Raw genomic sequence first — 18,713 nt, 5'->3', positions numbered from 1 at the left:
GCAGGGGCACCCGTCTTCGAGGACTGGGCTCCTGAGATTGTCCCAGGCCCCTGGCCCCACGCAGATGGCCCTGGTCCCCGCCGAAAGCGCACAGGCTTCCAGGCCGCCCCGACCTGCCGTTTGTGCCGTGAGGGAGCAGAGGGGCGCCCGCACCCCCAGGGGCCTCCCTCCCTGCCCCTCCCCACCCCCGGACCCCGTGCGCCGGCGAAAGAGCAGAGAACTCAGAACAAGATAAATTTGAATGCTTTATTGGGATTGCAAGCAATAAACGTTAAAGACAAAACCCAAGCAATGAGTTTTGCCAGAAATATCAGCATGTTAAAGGGGGCAAGTGGAGGCCCGCACCAGCCACTGCCAGATGGACCAGGGCAGCGGGCGAGATGACATTCGGTGCTCGGCACATGGGCGTCTTCAGGTGATGGCACGGCGGGGGGACCCAAGAGGGGGTCCTGCTGAAGACAGTTGAGGGGGGGAGAAAAGATGGACAGCCACAAGCAGGGGCTCAGGAGGTCAGAGGGGGGCCCGGGTCAGGATGGCTGAGGACCCTCGGAGAGCTGCTCACAGGGGGACACAGAGGAGCGTTGGCAGACGTCCCGGAGCACCCATCCCAAAGGAGGCAGAATGTAACACTGGGTGGGCTGGGCGTCCGGCAGGATGGGCAGACAATTTAGGGTGCCTCCGCGTCTTTTTGGATCTCAGGCCAATCTGGGTCCCAGTTACGACGATTTGGCTCTTTGGGTTTCTATCCAATGGTCCGAATGGCCCAGTCCCCGGACGCCTGCCAAAGGGCCCTCTGTGCCTCGAGCGGACTGGCACGGACCGCCCCCAGGGTCGTGCCAGCCCCGTCGCCAGGGCCCAGAAGCCTCGGGCCTCTAGAATGCTAGTCGGGCTGTCGTGCAGGGGGGCTGCACTGGGGGCAGAAGCGGGGGTGAGGTAAGCCTCCCAGCCGCCCGGGTCCCTGCCACAGCCCTAGGCACCGAGGTGGTGGCTGCTTCGGTATCACCAGACCCGCGGGCCTCGGGGCCCAAGCGACCCCGGCTGATGGACCTTTCCGCCTGCTCTCCTGCTCTGCGGGGCCTGCACCCTCCTGACCTCCCCAGCTCCCCGACCTCACCCTGCCTGGCCCCTAGGAAGCCCTGCAGAGCTCGGAGCCTCCTGGGGACAAGACAGGGCGCTGAGGAGGTGGGCAAGGTGTCACCGAGGGGTGGGGGGAGGGCTCCCCAAGTGCAAGGAAGGCGGCCACCTGCTCCAGCCTGATGGAGCCCCTCGACTACTCACACACCTGCAACCCCTTCCCCCCCAGCCGGCCTGAGCCAGCCAGGGGCCCCCTCTTCCTGGTGGCCTCCGAGCACCTTCCTGACACCGAGGAGACACCTCCCCGCCCCTCCTCCGCCCCTCAGGACCTCAGGGGACCAGCCACCGTCCCCAGAGGCCAGGCCGGGCAGCGGCCCGCTCCCTTCCCCTCCGGCTTCTCCGTGGGGCGCGGTGGCCAGCGCCCCACGGAGGCCCACTCTCTCCACTCGACCCAAGCGACAGGGACAGATTAAAACAAAAACCGAATCGGGGCGCTAAATGGCGGGGAGCAGGACGTGCGGCTCAGCCGCCGAGGTGGTGGTGGTGGTTTCGTGCGTCGTTGCTTGGTCACTGCCCCCCTGTTACGTGGGACGGGGAGTAAGATTAATTTGGTGTGTGAGCGCGTAAAAAGCTAAGGAGGGGTCAAAAAAAAAAAAAAAAAAAAAAGGAAAAAAGCCCCAGGAGAAACCAATTAAAGGGGGGTAACAGATCAATTGACGACAATTTGGGCTCCTAATTCAATCCGTAATTCTGCAAATCTCCTTGTCACTCCTGACTCCGCTACTCCAAACCCCGCAGGACCACCTCCTGCTCCAGAGCGTCCCCCCACCCAGCCCCCACTGCCCCCCACCCGCCCCTCCAACCGCCAGACTTCCCACACTCCCCACCATCCTTGCCGGCCTCCTGGGAGCCCCCATTTCTGAGAGGCCCCCAGAGGACCCGCAAAGATGGTCCCTAGGTGTGCTGGGGGGTCCCCAGGTCTTTCTCACCGGAGCACACCGAGGGGGTCAGGCTACTTTGTAAGGCACGTCTCGTTCAGCTACAGCCACCTCCAGTCCCACCAAACCCGTTCCTTGCGCCACACGGTGGTAGGGGGCACGGACGCCGGTGGGGCCCGGGGGCTTCGGGGCTCGCACCACGGGGGTCGTGGGCAAAGGCACCTCCGTCACCTCAGACAGAGGGGTCGCCCACCTAGGCCTGGGACACACCCTCTCCCACCCGAGGAGTGCGTCCCAGGGGTCCAGAGGGGAGAGCAGCCCATGAAAACCTCATCACCAAACGGCTTAGAGAAGGGGCCAAGGCAGAACGTGGTCCGGCCTGCACCGTGCTGGGTTCACTCACCTGTGTGCGTGTGTGCGTGTGAGTGTGTGCGTGCGTGAGGGGCTGTGTGTGCCTGTGTGCGTGTACGTGAGAGCGTGTGAGGGCTGCGCATGTGTGAGTGTGTGTGCATGTAGGGGGGTGTCTGCAGGGATGCCTGTTTTTTAGAGCGGGGATGGAGATGTGAGAATTTGGGGTGTGTGGGTTTGGGGAGGATTGACTTTAGGGTGTATGGGGGTTTGGGCCAATCAAAGCTTATTTTCTCAAATTTTGGTTTTCATGTTCTGTTCTCCCCTCCTTCGGTCTTACTGGGAACCCCCAACCAGCTCCATGGTGGTTTTCGAGGATGGAAAACAGAGCGAAGGGGCTGTGCTGTCGTAGGGTGGCCGATTCTCCCTGTGGAGGGCCGGAGCTGGCTGATAGAGCAAGGACGTGCCTGCCTGCAGATCTGGGGTCCCTTCCTCTCTCCTGGTTGGTCAGGGGCCCGAGCCGCGGCCAATCTGACTCGAGGTCCCCGGGGAAGAGAGGGAAGGGGGGGTGCCTGATTCTTTCAGGATGCCAATCATTTTTAAGTCAATTTGGTTCTAGCCTTTTTGTAGCCAATTGATATTTTTAGGTTTTTTGGTTTGTTTTTTTTTTAAGCCAAATCACTGTTCTGGTGTTTCTAAAAAGCCAATTAGTTTTAAGGGGACTGATGTGCATGCGTGTGTGCGTCATTCAGGGGTTCATAGTTTAGTATTTTGTCGTGTGATTTGGGGATAATTTGGGGGGATACTTAACGCCAATTGAGTTTGTCTAGTTTTAGAGGTGTTACTACCATTCCCCTTGGCCGGATGGAGAAGGCCAAGGAGAGAAGAGCCTGACATGGGGAGGTTGGGGCACGGGGGCTGGGGGTGGGGGAGCCCGCGGAGGGAAAATGGTCCCGGGAGATGTCGGAGGCGGGACCCGATGGAACACGGCCCCCGGTCAGGAGGAGGGCACCAGGTGGACGGTGCCATTCTGCAGAATTACGACAGTTTGGCTCACTTCCGATTGGCGGTCGCCTCCGGAGAGGCGCCCCCGTGGGCGGCGGGGTCGTGGGTGGGCAGGGCGATCAGGGGACGGTGACGCTTGGCCTCTCTGAACGCCTCGAGCTCCTTGGCGAGCATGCGACCCCGGCGGGCGCGCAGGAGGGCAGGCAGGCCCCTGCGCAGGCGCTGGGCCGATTGCTTCCAGCTGTCATATTGGAAGAACTTGCCCACGGGGTATCTGGGGAAGTTGTCCTGGGAGTGGGGGGGAGGGGAGGACCAGTCAAGGGGGCCCCCGCTCCCCGGCTCCCGCCCCCAGCCGCCTTGCCCTCCCCCGTGGACCCCTCAGCGGCCTCACACGGGGAGGGGGCTCGCCTGCCCACGGGGAACGGCTGGACGGCCGGCTCCGGGCCGGGGTCCTTGGCGTGGGGGACCCGCGAGCCCAGGAGCTGGCTGAGCCCCGGTCCCCCCAGAGAGAGGGCAGGAGAGCAGGGTCCCCACCACCACCCCACCACCCCACCACCCCCAGCAGCAACGGCCCCGTGCCTACCGGAAGCACGGTCGGAGGGGTCGACACGTCCCTCTCGGACTTGGCGGGGGCGGCGCAGTAGGTCTCCAGAAGGGCCAGGTCACAGCTGCGGAAGCAACACTCTTCCACGATGCCACGGCTGCTGCGGCGGTTCACGCGGCTCGCCGGCCTGCCTGGAAGTCCCACAGGGGGAACGAGAGCCGCCCTTGAACACCTAGTGCACCGCAGTCGGGCAAGGGGGCGCCGGCCCCGGGGAGGCAGGGCGCCAGCCCCCTCGCACCCTCGCACGGACGGTGGGCACGGCCTCCAGGGTCCACTGCCCAGGGAGGTGGGCAAAGTGCGCAGGCGTGAGCCCGTCAGGGGCCCAGCCGCCCCCCCACGATGCGGGGCGCAGGGTCCGGTCCTGAAGGCCACGCTGGGACGCAAGTGTCCTCCCTGAACAGAGCAGGACCCTGGGTGGCCCGTAGCCCTCGAGACGCCGAGGCAGGCATGGGAGAAGAAGGGGAAGACGGGAGGGGAGGAGTGAGGACCTGCATGAAACCACGCCCCCCTTTCCTCCCGTCGTCCCCGCCCCTCCGCTGTTTGGGCTCCAAGGTCAGCTGCAAGGAAAAGTCCGGGCCCTCGCCTTGGAGGGGGAGGGGGAGGGGGAGGGGGGGGAGGACGGGCGCCAGTGGGGAGGAGGTCCCACTGGGTGGGGGCTCGGCCCAGCCCTCCTTGCAGGGGCCTCACTCCCTGGGCACCAGACCCTACGCAGTGCCACTTCCTGTCCCCAAAGCGAGGCAGGTGCCGGGGCGGGGTGGGGGGGCACAGGCAAGGCCAGGGTGGACCGGGCTTCCAAAGCGTGGAGAAGCAGGAGTGCTTTTCAAAGAGAAGCTTGGAGAGACCAAGGCTGGCGTCTGTGCAGCCCGTTTCACCGCTGGGTAAGTAGAGGCTGCAGAGGGGGCTGCCGCTCGGGGAGCAGCAGGGCCAGGTGTGACCACCAGGGTCCTCACCATCTTACCTCCCCCGCCCCCACCCGCGTCTGGGCTCCCGTTGGGAACAGAGGTGGCTGAGCCCGCGGCAGGGAGCTCGCGCTCCCCACCTTCAGGGTCAGCCTGGGTCTGCTCTGCAGTCCCTCCCCCTATCCAGATAAACGCTCCCCTGAGGCCCAGCTTTCTGGGAGGGGAGGGCAATGGCCCACGCCCCTGAGGAAGAGGTCACCTCCAACTGGGGGCCCCACCCAGGGCCCGGGGCAAGGAAAAGCGGCACTCTAGGGGAAAACCCAGCCCCAGGATGCACACGGAAAGAGAGAAGCCCAAGAAACAGCCCAAGCCCACGCTGAGGCCCACCCCTCAGGCGGATGCCCCACCCCGCCCCCCAGTGTCTTGTAGGCAGGGCCTCATCTCCTCTCCTGCAAGCCTGGGGTGGGGGGAGCTCGGCACCACCCCCCCCAGCCCATGGGGCATGCAACACACGTTTGGTTTTTAGGGGTCTCTGATCCGTTCTAGCAAACGCTCAATCAGGTAATCCGCAAATACCTGCCCGCCATCTACATGGCAGACGCACCCCCCCCCCCCCCGCCCCAGATGTGTGGGAAACTTTTGTGCCCACAGCCCGCCCAAGAGCAGCTCAGGAAGAAGCTGTGAGGGAAAGTCCGCCTCCCTGCCAGGACTGGGGTCTGCCTCCGGCCCACCCTGCACCCCACCCGCACCTGCTACGGCCTGGCCCCCACCTAGATCCCACCCTGCCTGGGAGGAGGGCATTCTACTTTTCATCGTGTCACAGGAAGGTCAGGGGTGTGGGCACCAGCCATGCTCACTGCAGGTGCCCAATAAATGCGGACTCCAGGGTCCCAACTGTGCTCATGAAGTCTCAGTAGCTCCCCTGTGCCTGGCCACCCACACCAGGTATCCCAGGAGGTGTCCATGGGCGTCTGAGAGACGGGAGGGAGGTGTCCAGCATTTATAGAGCACCTGCTGCGTGCGCCCCCCCACCCCCGCCCCAACGCACACTGGGCTACTTACTGAAGTAAAAGCCGCGGTCCCCACAGACAAACTGGAGGGTGTCCACCAGCTCCCCGCCGCACAGGGTCTCACTGGGGCGGTAAGCAGCAAAGCAGCACGAGGCCAAGGCCAAGAAGGTGAGCAACACCAGCATCGACTTCCCCATTGGGACCCCCATCGGCATCTAGGGGCGGAGAGAGGAGGCCATGAGCCAAGTCCAGGGCCGGAGGCCACTCCCGCCGCCCCGCCAGGCCGGGGCCTCTGGGAGACACCAGCCCAGCCACCTCCTGATTCCAAGTTCGGTTACAGCTTTAGATCGTCATGTCCTAAACGTGGCCGCTCTAATGACAGAAAGAACGCGTGCTCTCCTGCCCAGGCGGGGTGCGCAGTCGCCCCAGGTTTGAGCGGATGTGTGTGAAGCATGTCTTTGATGGGCACCAAGTTTCACGAGGGGATGATCGCCCCCGCCGTCACCACCGCAGGGGCTCAGCCACACCCCAGAGCCGCAGGGGACAGGGCTGGACACTGAACCTGGCCTCTGTCCTATGAAGTCATGGGGGGGCGGGACCAGCGCAGGGCAGTGGCCACTCCGCAGGCCTCCCCGCATCAGCCAAGATGGCAGACGGCCCCACCCCACCGCAGAGCTGTGTGCATCCCAGAGGACCTGCCCCCCCCAAAGCAGCAGGGGTCCTGCTGTGCCAATCCCACCCCTTCCCCCTCCCCCACAGCCTCTTCCACCCTCCCAGCCACCCCCCCACCCCCCACCCCGGGGACCGAGCAAAGCTCAGGTCAAGGATCCAGTGGTTACTATGTAGTGCCAGCCACACTTCCGGGGGCCTCATTCTCCTGAATCGCCCAGTCCCCCACTCCGGCCTGCCCTGGGCACCCCAAAACACACAAAAAGGCCCAAGGCCTCCTCTCCGGGCCTGGCATCACACCCACCCTCCAGGGCCAGGCACCTCAAGGTCCCTGTGGGTTCATCAGACCCTCTCCCCACTCAGGTACCAAACCCCACCCAGGGAGCTGGAGAGAACAAGTCAGGCCAGCTGGAGGCTGGACACCAGGTCCTTGGGGCCCAGTCCGGACAGAGAAGCACGTCTCGGGACACACCCCCTGCACGGGCTGTGTGGCTGCAAGGCCCCGGGGCCAGGGTTAACCAGGCCCCTTAAGGCTTGGGAGGGCTTGGGAGGGGGCCTCAGGTTCTCTTTTAGACCCAGCAAGCTACCCCTGCCCCCTCCAGAAAGTGGAAGCCCCCCCCTCCCAACCACAGGCAGGTAGCCCCTGGAAACCCTCCACAGGCCCAGGTACAAGCCCCTTCTGGGGCGACAGCCACGGCCCAGTGCCTCCGAGCCCACTGGCACCCTGAGGCTACCCAAGCCGGGGGCTGGGCAGCCTGCCCGGATGTGCCCCTCCCAGGCTCCACACCCGGTGGGCCCGGGGGCGGGGCGGGGGGTGGGGGGGGGGCCACCAAGCAGCGTGCCCCTTCCCAGCCTGGAGCGAGGCCGCTGCACGCTAGGCCCAGGGAATTTCTGGTGCCATAAATCGTGCAAGAGAGGAGGCAACCAAGAAGGGAGCACAGTCCCGCTTCAACTCGGCTAAAGAGCAGAGGCCAGCTCCACAGGAGGGTGTGAAGTGTGCCCCCCCTCACCTCCTCCCCCCCCCCACCTCCTCCCGCCTTGGACCTGGCCCCAGCCAGTCTCCCAAGCTGCCCCCCGCCGCTGCCCCCTTCCAAATTCTAAGAACAATCTGGCCAGCTAGTGACTGGGCGCCTTCCGAGCGAGCCACAGCTGCACCCTCTGCAAGCCAGCCACTCCAGTGAGGGGTCCCGGCCGGCACCAGTGGAGAGCAGAGGCCCGGTGAGAGGCGTGCCCTCTGGGCCAGGTGAGCCAGCGGTGGCGGGGAGGAGGGAGGCCAGGGGCGAGGAGGGCAGAGGCGGAGAGGAGGGGCTGAGGGGCTGAGGCCCGAGGCCCCCCCGTCAGCGGGGGCGGGCAGGGCAGGGCGGGCCGGAGCGAGAGGGCAGCGGGGGTCCTCGCTCAACAGCCCCGGTTACCTGCAGCTGGACAGGAGGCTCGCTGGGGCTGGAGGAGGAGGAGGAGGAGGAGGCTGGAAGGACTGCCTCACAGGAGAAGCTAATGTCCAGTTTGCAGGCTGGTCAGTGCTTTGGCTTTTATGTCTGAGCCGGCTCCTCCCAGCCCCGGCTCCACCCTACCCCCCACCCCTCTCCCTGCTGACCACTCCCCCCGCCCCCTTTGCTCCCGCCCCCTCCCTCTTCCCAGCCAGTCCCTTCTCTCCCGCACCCCCAACAACTTGCTCCGGACCATCCCTCAGCAAAGTACCCCGGGGTGGGGGTGGGGGTGGGGGGCTCCTCCTGCACCCCCAGCCCCTCTAGGCGCCAGGCAGTGGGGGGAAGGGGAGGCAGGGGGGCTGCTCTACACCCCCTTGCATGGAAAGTTCCATCTACCCCACTGGGCAGGGGCAGCTACCCTCTCCAGGCTGTACACTCCTGCCCTTCGGAGCCTCCCACCGGCCCCTCTCCCCAGATTCCCTGGTGGAAACGGTGGGGACAGGGACAGGGACAGGGAGGGGGCTGTGTGTGTGTGTGGGGGGGCGTGCACCCGCGCGTGGGGGGGAGGGGGTCAACTGCAAATGTGGCGCCGGGTGTGAGCCTTTTGCCAAGTCGCCCCCTGTTCCATCCTGGCCCCGCCCACCCCGTTTTCCTCCTTCAGTCTTGCTGGCACGGCGTCAACATAGCAGGGTGGGTTTCTGAGGCTCGCGCCCCTCCTCGTTACCCGGCACCCTGGGGGACACGGCCCGCCCCCGCACGGCACAACTCGCAGGCTTTCAGCAACACCCCGCTGCACCCACAAGCCGACCAGGAAGTCGCCTCTGCAGACAGCTCGCACCTCCCTGGGCACTTCCCGAAGCCCCCAGCCAGCCCCCCCACCCCACCCCACCCCACCCCCGCCCCTCCTCCGCGGCGCTGGGGAGAGCGCGGGCTTCGCCACGGGGAGCCGGACCCGCGGCCTCCTCCCCTCCCCCCCACCCCCGCCCGGGGCCCGCCGGGCCCCCCGTCCCCGCCCGGCCGGCCCGCACGCCGCTTACCTGGAAGCCGGCACAGCTGCGGCCCACCTCCCTGCTGCGTATCGCAAACCGAGCAGCGGGCGCTGGCCCTCCTGCCGGACACTCCTGTGCCAGCGCCGCTCTGGCCGAGTCGCGGGGGCCGAATGTGCGACGGGGCAGAACGGGGGGATGGCTTTTTTTTTGGGGGGGGGGGACTCGTCTGATCGTCTGGGGAGGGCGGGCTGTCCGCGGGCTGGGGCGGGCCAGATGTTGTACTTTTAGGGGGGGAAAGGGTATCGGGAAATGAGGTCAGCTGTTGTATCAAGGATAGAGGGGGGCAGAGATAGTGAGAGACACAGAGAGAACGTGAAAGGGGGGGGGCCGAAGAGAGGGCGAGAGAGGGAGAGAGGACAGCGAGAGGCGGGCAGGCTCGCAGCGGGGGAGAACAGCGCGGAGAGAAACAGAAAGCGTATAATTAATCCGCTTCGGGACGGCGAGGCGAGAGGGCGGGCGTGGAGGGGGAGGGAGTCGGAGGCAAGGAGCCGGGGGGGACGGGAGGGAGCGAAGGGCAGGCTGCGGGAGAGCGGAGAGCGGGCGCCGGGGCCAGAGGCCGGAGAGGGGGCCGGGGAGCACAGAGAAGCCGGGGCAGGGCGCGACGTCGAGGGCCGGGGAAGGTGCGGAGGGGGGCGGAGCGGAAGGGCGCCCGGGCCGCGGGCGCCCAGCTCGGATTGGGCCGACGGAGCCCTCGGCCGTCGCGAGCCCGGGCCCGGGGGTGGGGTGGCGGTGGCGGTGGCTGCGCCGAGCCGCTCGGGACGCGGCGAGGAGGGGGGAGCGGCCGGCCGCGCGCCGGGGAGGGCTGGGGGACAGCGCGGGGGGGTGACAACGCCGGCGGCCTGCGAGCCGGACTGCCTGCGGGGGGGACCGCCTCCTCGGGCGAAGCGGGGGCGGGCGTTGAGGTAGATGGAAGAGGAGGCGGCGGGGATCCGCAGGCCCGGCGGAGCGCGGCCCCGCCGACGGCGCCCGAGGCGGGAGTCAGCAGCGTGTCGGCGGGCGGCGAAGACGCGGGGCCGCCGGCCGGGTGGAGGCGCTGGCGGGCCGAGCGCGGGCGGGCGTGGGCCAGGAGGCGGGGGCGGCCGGAAGGGGGGGGCCGGGGGCCGGCCTGGCCTCACGCAGCTCCGCCGGAGAGCAGGCGAACTGCGGGCGCCAACGCCCGGCTCTTATAGCCGCGCCACCCCGCGGCGCGGCGCCCGCTCGGGCCCCGCTGGCCCCGCGCCCGCGCCAATGGGCGCCCGAGGGGCGCTGGCCCCGCCTCCCGGACCGCCCCCGCAAGGCGAGCTGGGGGTGGGGTGGGGGGGGTGGTGGGTGGGCCGCGGGCTGGGGGCCCCCGGCCCGGGGGCGACGGTAGGGGGGGGGTGCTGTGGGGTGCTCGGGGCCAGATTGGGCTGGGGGCGGGGAGCGGCAGAATGCGAAAGAAATCCCGAGTCCCGAGTCTCCCGTTCTGAAGTGTGTGTCGGGGGGGGGGGGGGGGGGGAGGGGCGGGGGGAGGGGGGACGCTCGGGTTCCCGGGATCTCTAGATTCCTAGGGGTCTCTAGGTTCGCGCACGCGGGGGGCGCGAAGCGAGAGGGGTGGGCGGTGTCCCGAGCCCTAGCGGCGGCCGGGGGCTACGCGGCGGGCGCGCGCGGTCCAGAGTGAGGAGGACGCAGGTGGTTTGGCGGCGCCCGGTCGGGGGGTCCCCGAGTCCCGCGGGGAGCGGCAGGGGAGGGAGGAAGCCCGGGGCTTGGGCATGGCGCGCGGCCGCCACCTGCCCGAGCAGGCGCGGCTCCTGGAGTCGCAGCAGCCAGAACCTGAGCGCCCCCCGGTGCCGCGCGGGAGCCGGGGTGCAGCTGCGGCGGCCGCCAGGTGCGGTTCCCGGGGAGCGCCGGCCGATGGGGCCGACCGAGGCCGCGCCTGGCCGGGGACGGAAGAGCAGGGCGGGAAGCGGCGCTCCAATCCTACCTGCATGACCGAGCTCACCGGGGTTCGTCTAAGCAGCTCGCCTTTGGGGCCCACCCAAAATATCCGGAGAATGGTTCCCCCGTCCTCAGTGCGTTGGACTTGCGTAGACTCGGGTTCGGCCCCGGGGGCCACCACGATAATTTGGGGGTCTGGGGAAACCATCTCCTGGAGAGTTTGGACGACGTAAGAAGTCGTGATTTTTACCAAGTCAAAACCACGCACAAGCCCCGGCGTCCCGCCCGCCCCTCGGCGCCCCCGGCCACCCGCGCCTCTCCGAGGGGAAGGGGCCGCGGCCGGCGGAAGCCCGCGCCGGCTCGCCCCCTCGCTCCGCCATCAATCACTTCGCCCGCGCTCCGCGCGCGCCTCCCCGAGTCCCCTGCCTGGCGGACTTGGAGGCGCCGCGCCGCCAGAGCGGGGTGCGCCTCTCCACGGCGTCCCTGCGACCCAGCGCCAGGCCCTCCCCAACTGGGGGCCGCCACGGCCCCTTCCCCCCACGGTCGTGAGCTTTGCAAAAAGCAAACGAAAGCGGCGCGGGTTTCGGGGCGCGCGGCCCCAGCAGCAAGCGCGGCCGCCGAGCCGCAAGCCCTCAGCGGGCTCCTGCGCCCGCCCGGCGAGCGGCGGCCCCGGCGGGACAGTGGCGGGGCGGGAGGGGAGCCGGGCCGGGGCCGCGGAGGCGGCGGGGAGCTCACCGCGAGGCTGGAGGCTGGAGGCTGCGTCCGCGGGCGCAGAAGGAGCTGAGGCAGCAAAGCGAGCGCTCTGAGGCGGCGGTGGACGCTGCTGAAGGTGAGCGAGACCCCGGGGGCAGTCCCCAATGTCCGGGGGCAACGCCCAGTCCGTTGGAAGACCCGGGGACAATGCCCAAATTTGGGGGAAACTGGGGGCAATGCCCAGTCGTTTTCCTGGACGCGGGAGAAGCACTGCCCACGTCCTGGCGGATACGCTGCAGGGCCAAGTGTGTTGGGGGAACGCAGAGAGAAATCTCCCAAATCCGGGCAGCTCGGGGGCTTTCGTAGGAGACGAAGAGAGGCCTGAAACTCGTGCCCCGCCGCGAGCGGGGCCGAGAAAGCTGCCGAGGGGCTGCGGGCGGGCCGGGAACAATGCCCAGATATCGGAAGGCAAGTCAGAGCTCCGTGTGGTTTGCGGCCGAAGGCCCCAGTACCCCGACGTAGGAGACCCGAGGGAGGCTCCCTTGATGTGGGGAGCTGTAATCAATGACTAAATTTGAGACTCCAGATACAGGGTCCAAGTCTGGTGGCTCAGGGCTCGCGGGGGCCAAGAAATCGGAGTCAAACATGTGGGGGCCCTAGCATCTTGGTCAGCAAGCTTAGGGGGAACCCTAGGCTAATTTGTGGGAGGTAGGTTTTGGGGTGACTCTGGGAAAATTCTCACCTGCGAAACGCAGGGGGTACCTAAAAGGCACGTTATCTAAAATTGGGGGGAGTGAAACACTGAACACACTTTGGGGGGGCTAGGCAAAGTCTCAGTGTGGTGACGGGAAATACAGAATTGCTTCCACAGTTGACGAATGCAGGTTAGGGGCCTGGGTGCCTGCGAGGCCAAGGAGGTGAACTCCATAATTGTCGTGGCTTTGAGGAGAATTCTCACTGTCCTGTAGGGACTCGAGAAATACTGTCTAAATGTGGGGGGAAACTGGGGTGTGATCAGTACACCTGCGAAATCCAGAAAATCCATGTCCCTTTATATTTTAATTTTCTATTTGATTTCAATTAGTTTATTTCTGATGAACAGGGGAAAAATATACTGTTTTCTTGGGCACTGTCTACAATGGCCCAAGTTTTGGGGATCCATGGGAATTGTCCAATGGAGGCAGAGATCTAAATTTCAGGGGCCCTGGTGAGTAGCCAGGAAGCTTGTAGGACACAGGCCCATAAGACCTGGGATTTCTAGGATATTTTTTGATCCCTGGACATTTTCATTTTGGGGAGCCCATGGGAAGCTGCCTAAATTTACGGGGACCTGGGGCAAGGGTCGTAAATTCAGGGGACTCAAAAATCAGTGTCCAAAAAAGGCTCAGTTGTTTTGTGGAAGCGGGGGCAAAGTCCCAATTTATTTTGGAGGGCTGGGAGACATGTCTCAGTTTGGAGGCCCCGGAAAACTAATTTTTGAATCTGGGGATCCAGAGGAGTTACTCAGAGTCCTCAGGAAAATTGGGGATCAATATCTAAGCTTTAAGGGAAAAGATTACGAGTTCGTAGGTCATGAGGCCTAGAAAATCAGTGTCCAAAACTGGTGACCTATGAGGAGTTTTCGGTGTGTGAGAGACCCAGGAAACATTGCTTACATTTTGGGTGACTTTGTGGGTGCCCAAGATGCTTTGGGGCCCAAGAAGTTTTGGGGCCTGTGTTTACGGGCCTGGAAGGCAATAAGAAATATTTGAGAGGAGAACCCAGCATGTCCAAATACAAGGGAACAGGAAAAGGGTCCAGTGTCATCCTGGGATTTGAGACCACTGTCTGAATTTTAGAAAATCTGGACTTTTGTCAGTGAGCCAGTGGGATACAGGGAATTTTTTTTTTAATACTCAAAATCTTATGGTGCAGAGAAAATATTCAGAATATTCGGTTCCTGGGAACACCCAACAGAGCCCGGTATAAGGAGACACGGGCTTTGCGTGGGCGTCTGTTTTGTGCGCGGTGGGACCCAGGGGAACCTGCATAAACCACAGTCACCAAGAAGCACATCTCCGGTAATTGCTCAGTGTGCTTTCCGGGCCTGGGTGACAGTGTCTAAACTGTAAGGGACCTGATTAGTGGCCAGGGAGCTTGGAGAGCCCTGTAAACAAACGCTCCCGCATCTTTCATGGCACCCCCGACACACACACAAATTGGTCAGTGAGTTCTGGGGATCAGAAATCAACCTCTGGGCTTTGTGGAAGGCACGAAAAAAGAGCAGACTGTCTGTGGTTCGGAACAGGGCTTGGTGTCCTTTGGGTGTAATGCCTACCTTTTAGTGAAAGAATAGAAAACCACGTTCAAACTCTGAGGGTTCTGGGAAGATTGCTCGTGGTGTTGGGGGAACCTGGGAGTCTTTGTGTAAAATGTAGGGAACCCAGGCTGGTGCCAGTAAATTTGTGGAACTCGGCGGATAAGATCCCAAACTGTGGTGAACCGGGAGAACAGGGCTTCAGTGTCGGGGGGCAGAGCGGGGACAGAATGCTTGGGAGACCCTGAATTTCACGTGCAAAATTATGGAGACACAGGGGAAGGGCTTCACTTGTTTTGGAGACGATGCCTAAGTGCCAGAAAAACACTGTCCACCTTCTGGGGAGCCAGGCAAATGGGTCAGCAAGACCACAGGACCTGGGGGTAACGTTTAAATTTGGGGGGATCCGCACTGGCGGTATGCGGATCGGTAGGATGGGAGCAGGGTGTACAAAACTGTTAAGAGCCTGGGGGAAAGTGCCCAATGAGTTTGGGGATCCAGGCCACTAGGTGAATCTGGGGGAACGCAGCCCGGGCTCCGGTTTCCAGGTCCCCGGAAACTGATGTCCAAGAAAATTCTTGTGACCTGGGGAAATGCTGGATGCATTCGGAGGGCTTGGGAGCAAGCCTGACATTTGGAGGATCCCGGGGAAAAAATAATAATAATGCCCGCGTTTGGTGGGAGCAGGGAAGTCGCTCGGTGACTGGGGACCCCGGAGGTGGAGGGCTGCCTCGCAGCGGCGGAGCCCCGGGTGCCGGGCAGGCGGCGCGCCGCCGGCGCTCCCCCGCGTCTGGGGGCTCGCGCGCGCGGAGCAGGGGCGCCCTCCCCGGGGGCCGCGGGCGCGGGCAGGTAGCGCCGGGCCCCCCGGGGCGCGCGCCCCGGAAGGAGCGTGGCTTCTCTCTCTCCTGCCTTCTGGCGCGGTGAGCGCGCCTGCGGCAGCGGCCCGGCGGAGCGGGCGTCGGGAGGAAGGGAGGAACCCGGGCGCGGCTCCCCGGCGCTCCCGGGGCCCCGGGCTCCCTGCCCGGCCGCCTCGGAGGACGGCCCCGCGCTCCCCGTCGCCGCCGCGCCCCACGCGCTCCCGCGCTGCGAGCCTAGGCGAAGCCGCGGCCGGGCCGCCGCCGCGGGCAGGCTCGTCCCCGGCTCGGCTTGGGGGCCCTGGAGCACCCCAGACGGCCACCCCCCGCGCGCCGGGGCGCTCCGCGAGCGCCGCTCCCGCCTTTCCCGGTCCCCAAACGACGGCGAAGCCCATTCGCTTGGGTAACTCGGAAGAGGGGAGGGAATGAGGAACAAGAGAAGAGCCGGCATGGGGAGGAGGGACGGGGCAGGACCGCACGGTGGCCAGGGTGCCAGGGGTGTCCTTTCGTTGTTTCAAAGAGCATTTTCACGCGAAGTCTCTCTCTCCCTGCCGGGAAAGTCAATTGCTTAAAAGCCAGTACTGAACCCGACGCAGGCGCAGGGCGCTGGCGGCAGGAACACGGCCACCCCCTGGGAACTGGGCGATCTTGAGGGTGGGGGGCAGCGACCCTGGGGGGTACCTGAGGGGTAAGGAGCTGCGAGGAAAAAGGCATTGCTGGGGACAGAGGAATGGTGGGGATCCTGGGGCTGGGACAGCATCGCTTGTACCCAAAGTCACCCCACAGAAGGACCCCAGTTAGAGGGAAGCAGCTCAAAGCCTGACATTCTGGGAGGGCAGGGGTTAATGCCACTGGACAGGTGTGGGGACCCAGTCAGGGCTGAGGCAGTCCTCCACATTAGTTTGGCAGGACAGGGACACCCCCCCCCTCCATGAAAAACAGTCCATTTTCCACCCAGAGCCCCAGGCACGTGGGGAATGTTCCCCCTTCAAATTCCAGTCCACATCAATCACCCCGTGTCCCATTCCAAGAACATCTGGCCTGTCTCCCCCCACCCATCACCGCCCCCTCCCCTCTCCGCCAGCCTTCGTTCGCAGCCTCCCGTGTCCCCGGCTTTCTGGCCTGGGCGGGTGTGCCTGGGGACGGAGGGAGGGTGAGAAGGGAGCTTCAGGTGCCTTGAAGTCACTCCCCACTGCGTAAAGACCTGTGAAATTGGGGGGGGGGGGGAGGTGAGGAACAGGGTCCCTGGGAGCCCAGAACAGATTTTGGATCCTTTGGAGGACCTCTGCTTATGGACGAATTTAGCCCCCCCCCCCCCAGTTGGCTCTGCTCTGGGGTCTCCACCTTTCCTCCAGGCCTGCTTCCCCAGGGGCTGGGAGTGGGGGGCAGCGTGTGCTGAGGTGAGAGCCCCTTTTCAAAGTGTGGGCTTTCCCCCTGGTTGGGGGTGCCTGGGGGGGCAATCACGCCAGCGGCTGATCAGTGGGTCCCTCCCCTGCTTTCTGCCCACACAGGCGCCGGCCCTGGAGAAGCCAGGAGAAGCTTGGAGAAGTTCGGAGACGTGCCCTTGAGCTGCTGCCTGGACCTTGGAGGTAGGACGGCTGAGGCCACTTTGGGGTGCCAGACTGAGCCATCAGGGCAAGGGGGGAGCGCACATGCTCTCCCTCCCCCCGCGGGGCTGCCTGCTGAACCCTTGCCTTATTTAGTCAAAAGTGTGGCTAGAGGGGCAGGCTTGAAGGGGGCAGATCCGGGTCACCCTAGGGCTCAAAAAAGGCACTGGCCGCCCCTGACCAGCGTCAGGCTCTCCCCGACTTCCGGCCCTCCACGGTAGGAAGGGAGCTGCAGCTCAGGCCCCTTGTGGGGCTGGGGTCCCTTTTGCCCAGAGCTTGGCTGGCGGAACTTCAGCTCTACCCCACCCACCCCCACCCCCACCCCCGCTGCCCTGCTCCAGCACCAGGGCAGCACAAGCCTCCCCTGCAGATCGCAAACCCACGCTCCACGGAGAATCATCATCCCCCCACGATTCGGACTCACCCACTGATCCTGGCCTCTACACGCCAGGCCTGCGGCTGGGCTGCGCTCGCTCCCGCCTCCCGGCTCCCTGGGAGCCCCGGCTCCCCTGCTCCCCAGCTCCCAGCAGGCAGCCTTTCTCCTTCCCCGGCTCCCTCCCACAGCTCTGGCTCCAGGCTGGCCGCTCCTGCTCCCTGGGTCCGAGCCCAGCAATCTACAAACCCTGCTCCATTCTCTGAGGGTCCCCTGAGCACCCCTCCCTCCCTCCCCCACCACAGGGCACCCGCCGCCGCCGCCGAGGCCCAGGCCCTGCTCTGAGCTCTGGAGGGACGCAGCCGGCACAGCCCCAGCTGGAAGTGAGGGACCAGGGACCCAGCGGGCCCACCCGGAACCACCAGGACCCGACAGCACGAGAGCTACCCAGGGCACAAGACACCACAGGCCACAGATCAATAAACCAAAAGCCGAAAAGTAGGTAGGGGTCGGGTGGGGGGCGCAGGGGAGGGGGCTGAGCACTGGCACACTGGGGAAGGACCCAGGCAAGGCCGCTATTGTACTGTTTTATGTAGCATCTGGAATAAACACCCCTTTAAAAGAATGTTCTTGGCCTCTCTCTCAGATGGGTAAACCGGCCTAGAAGGGGGTCACCTGCTGGGTCCCTCCCTGCGGGCTCTGAAGGGTGGCCTCTGTGACTTGTGGGTCCAGCGCAAGAACAATCACCCGCCCCACCCCCACTTCCAAAGCTCCCCAAGACCCTGGCGCAGAGCACCCCTCCAGGGCAGCTCAGCGTGTGCCCCCACCCCAGTACCTTGTCAGTGAACCGTGAACCGCTGTGGCCACCACCACGGAGCTTGTTCCAGAAGTGTCCCAGGCACTCTGGCCCCAGGGCTTTCTAGTCCCCCCCCACCAACCCCCACTCGAACACACACACAGGAAGCCCCTCCGGCTGAACACAATGGAATCCTGACACCGGTGCTCTAAGGCCCTCCGCCTCACTGCAGTGCCCCTGCTGTCCTTGGGCCACTACCTCCCTTTCTTCTCACAACTGAGCAGTCAGGAGGTCTGCGACTGCCACCCACTTTGACAAATAGGGACCCAGAGAGGTCAAGCCACTCGTGTGAGGTCCCACAGCCCAGCAGCCCAGGGCAGGGAGGACCTGGGTCTCATGTGCCCCAGCTGAGCCCCGCCTTCCCGGGGTCTCCTGATTCACAACTGATGAGTTTTCCCTCTTCCCCTCCCTGTTTTCTTTCCCCTTCCTCCAATTCTGTCCCCACCTTGTCTGCCCCCCCCCCACCCCGCTCCCATGGACTGCCCTGTCCACCTCCCTTGCCCTTCTTCTTCCAGGAGCTCCCTTCCAAGGACGGCTGTGGAGCCCAGATGGCAAGGGGCTTGCTGCACCCACACCTGAGCCACCAAGGGACAGTCAGGCACCAGGAGCAGACCCCCTGACTCACAGATGCCTGTGGTGTGGCTCTGAATACACCCCGGCTTCCCTGGGCCTGAGGGGAGAGGGGCTCCATGAACTGAAGGAAACAAGGCCCTGGCACAGACCCTGGCACTTGGAGGGCTGAACCCGTGGACACCTCTGCACAGCCCTGGGGGTCTGAAGACACTCACCTCTGTGGGGCTGGGGCTGGCCACAGGCCTCAGTTCTGAGCGCGAGGGGACCGCCTGGGCCACAGGCCGCAGCAGCTCACCTCTGGGCTGGGTTCTCCAGCAGCTCTGGCTGGCTGTGACTCGGGCTGTGGCTCCAGCTGGGGGGCAGCCTGGGCTGGGGGCTCAGCTGGGTGAGATGCCGGGCCCTGGGTCTTGGGATCCACCTCCTCCTCAGGGAGCTCAACAGTGACTCTTCGGCCCCTAGGGGAAACACAAAGGTGTTCCTGAGATGAACCCTTTTAAGACAAGTCCTCTGCCAGCCGGAGCCCCCTCCTCCCCTGGCTGTTC

General features: G+C 65.1%; 1 protein-coding gene and 1 long non-coding RNA gene across 6 annotated transcripts; one reads left to right on the top strand and one right to left on the bottom strand.

Moving 5' to 3' along the window:
* Nucleotides 1–232: 232 nt before the first annotated feature.
* Nucleotides 233–18,496, bottom strand: IGF2 (insulin like growth factor 2). 4 transcript variants are annotated; one of them, XM_045486326.1, is made up of 4 exons: nt 18,387–18,496; nt 5,931–6,093; nt 3,949–4,109; nt 233–3,653 (listed from the first exon to the last, which is right to left on the bottom strand). In XM_045486326.1, exons 2-4 carry the CDS (start codon nt 6,091–6,093, stop codon nt 3,414–3,416), a joined length of 564 nt encoding a protein of 187 aa, XP_045342282.1. In that variant the 5' UTR covers nt 18,387–18,496; the 3' UTR covers nt 233–3,413. The 4 variants fall into 4 exon arrangements, with proteins under 4 accessions (XP_045342282.1, XP_045342283.1, XP_045342280.1 ...); XM_045486327.1 differs by lacking the exon at nt 18,387–18,496 and adding an exon at nt 17,578–17,599; XM_045486324.1 differs by lacking the exon at nt 18,387–18,496 and adding an exon at nt 10,966–11,142.
* Nucleotides 11,638–18,454, top strand: LOC123602096. Of its 2 annotated transcripts, none has more exons than XR_006714360.1 (4): nt 11,638–11,748; nt 16,274–16,351; nt 17,048–17,240; nt 18,114–18,452. It is a non-coding gene; the product is annotated as an uncharacterized LOC123602096 (long non-coding RNA). The 2 variants fall into 2 exon arrangements; XR_006714361.1 differs by lacking the exon at nt 11,638–11,748 and adding an exon at nt 16,045–16,162 and having other exon boundaries at nt 18,114–18,454.
* Nucleotides 18,497–18,713: the final 217 nt, after the last annotated feature.

Source organism: Leopardus geoffroyi, chromosome D1 (assembly GCF_018350155.1).
Source record: "Leopardus geoffroyi isolate Oge1 chromosome D1, O.geoffroyi_Oge1_pat1.0, whole genome shotgun sequence".
In the NCBI taxonomy this organism is placed as follows: Eukaryota; Metazoa; Chordata; class Mammalia; order Carnivora; family Felidae; genus Leopardus; species Leopardus geoffroyi.
Note: the sequence above shows the minus strand (reverse complement) of the source record. Positions and strands in the feature narration are given on the sequence as shown.

Coding starts and splice junctions, on each gene's coding strand:
- IGF2 (XM_045486324.1), bottom strand. CDS start 11,127: ATGGTTTCCCCAGACCCCCAAATTATCGTGGTGGCCCCCGGGGCCGAA. Junction 4,110..5,930: donor GGACCGCGGCTTTTACTTCA/GTAAGTAGCCCA, acceptor TTCCCCCTGTGG/GACTTCCAGGCAGGCCGGCG. Junction 3,654..3,948: donor CCCCTCCGACCGTGCTTCCG/GTAGGCACGGGG, acceptor CCCCACTCCCAG/GACAACTTCCCCAGATACCC.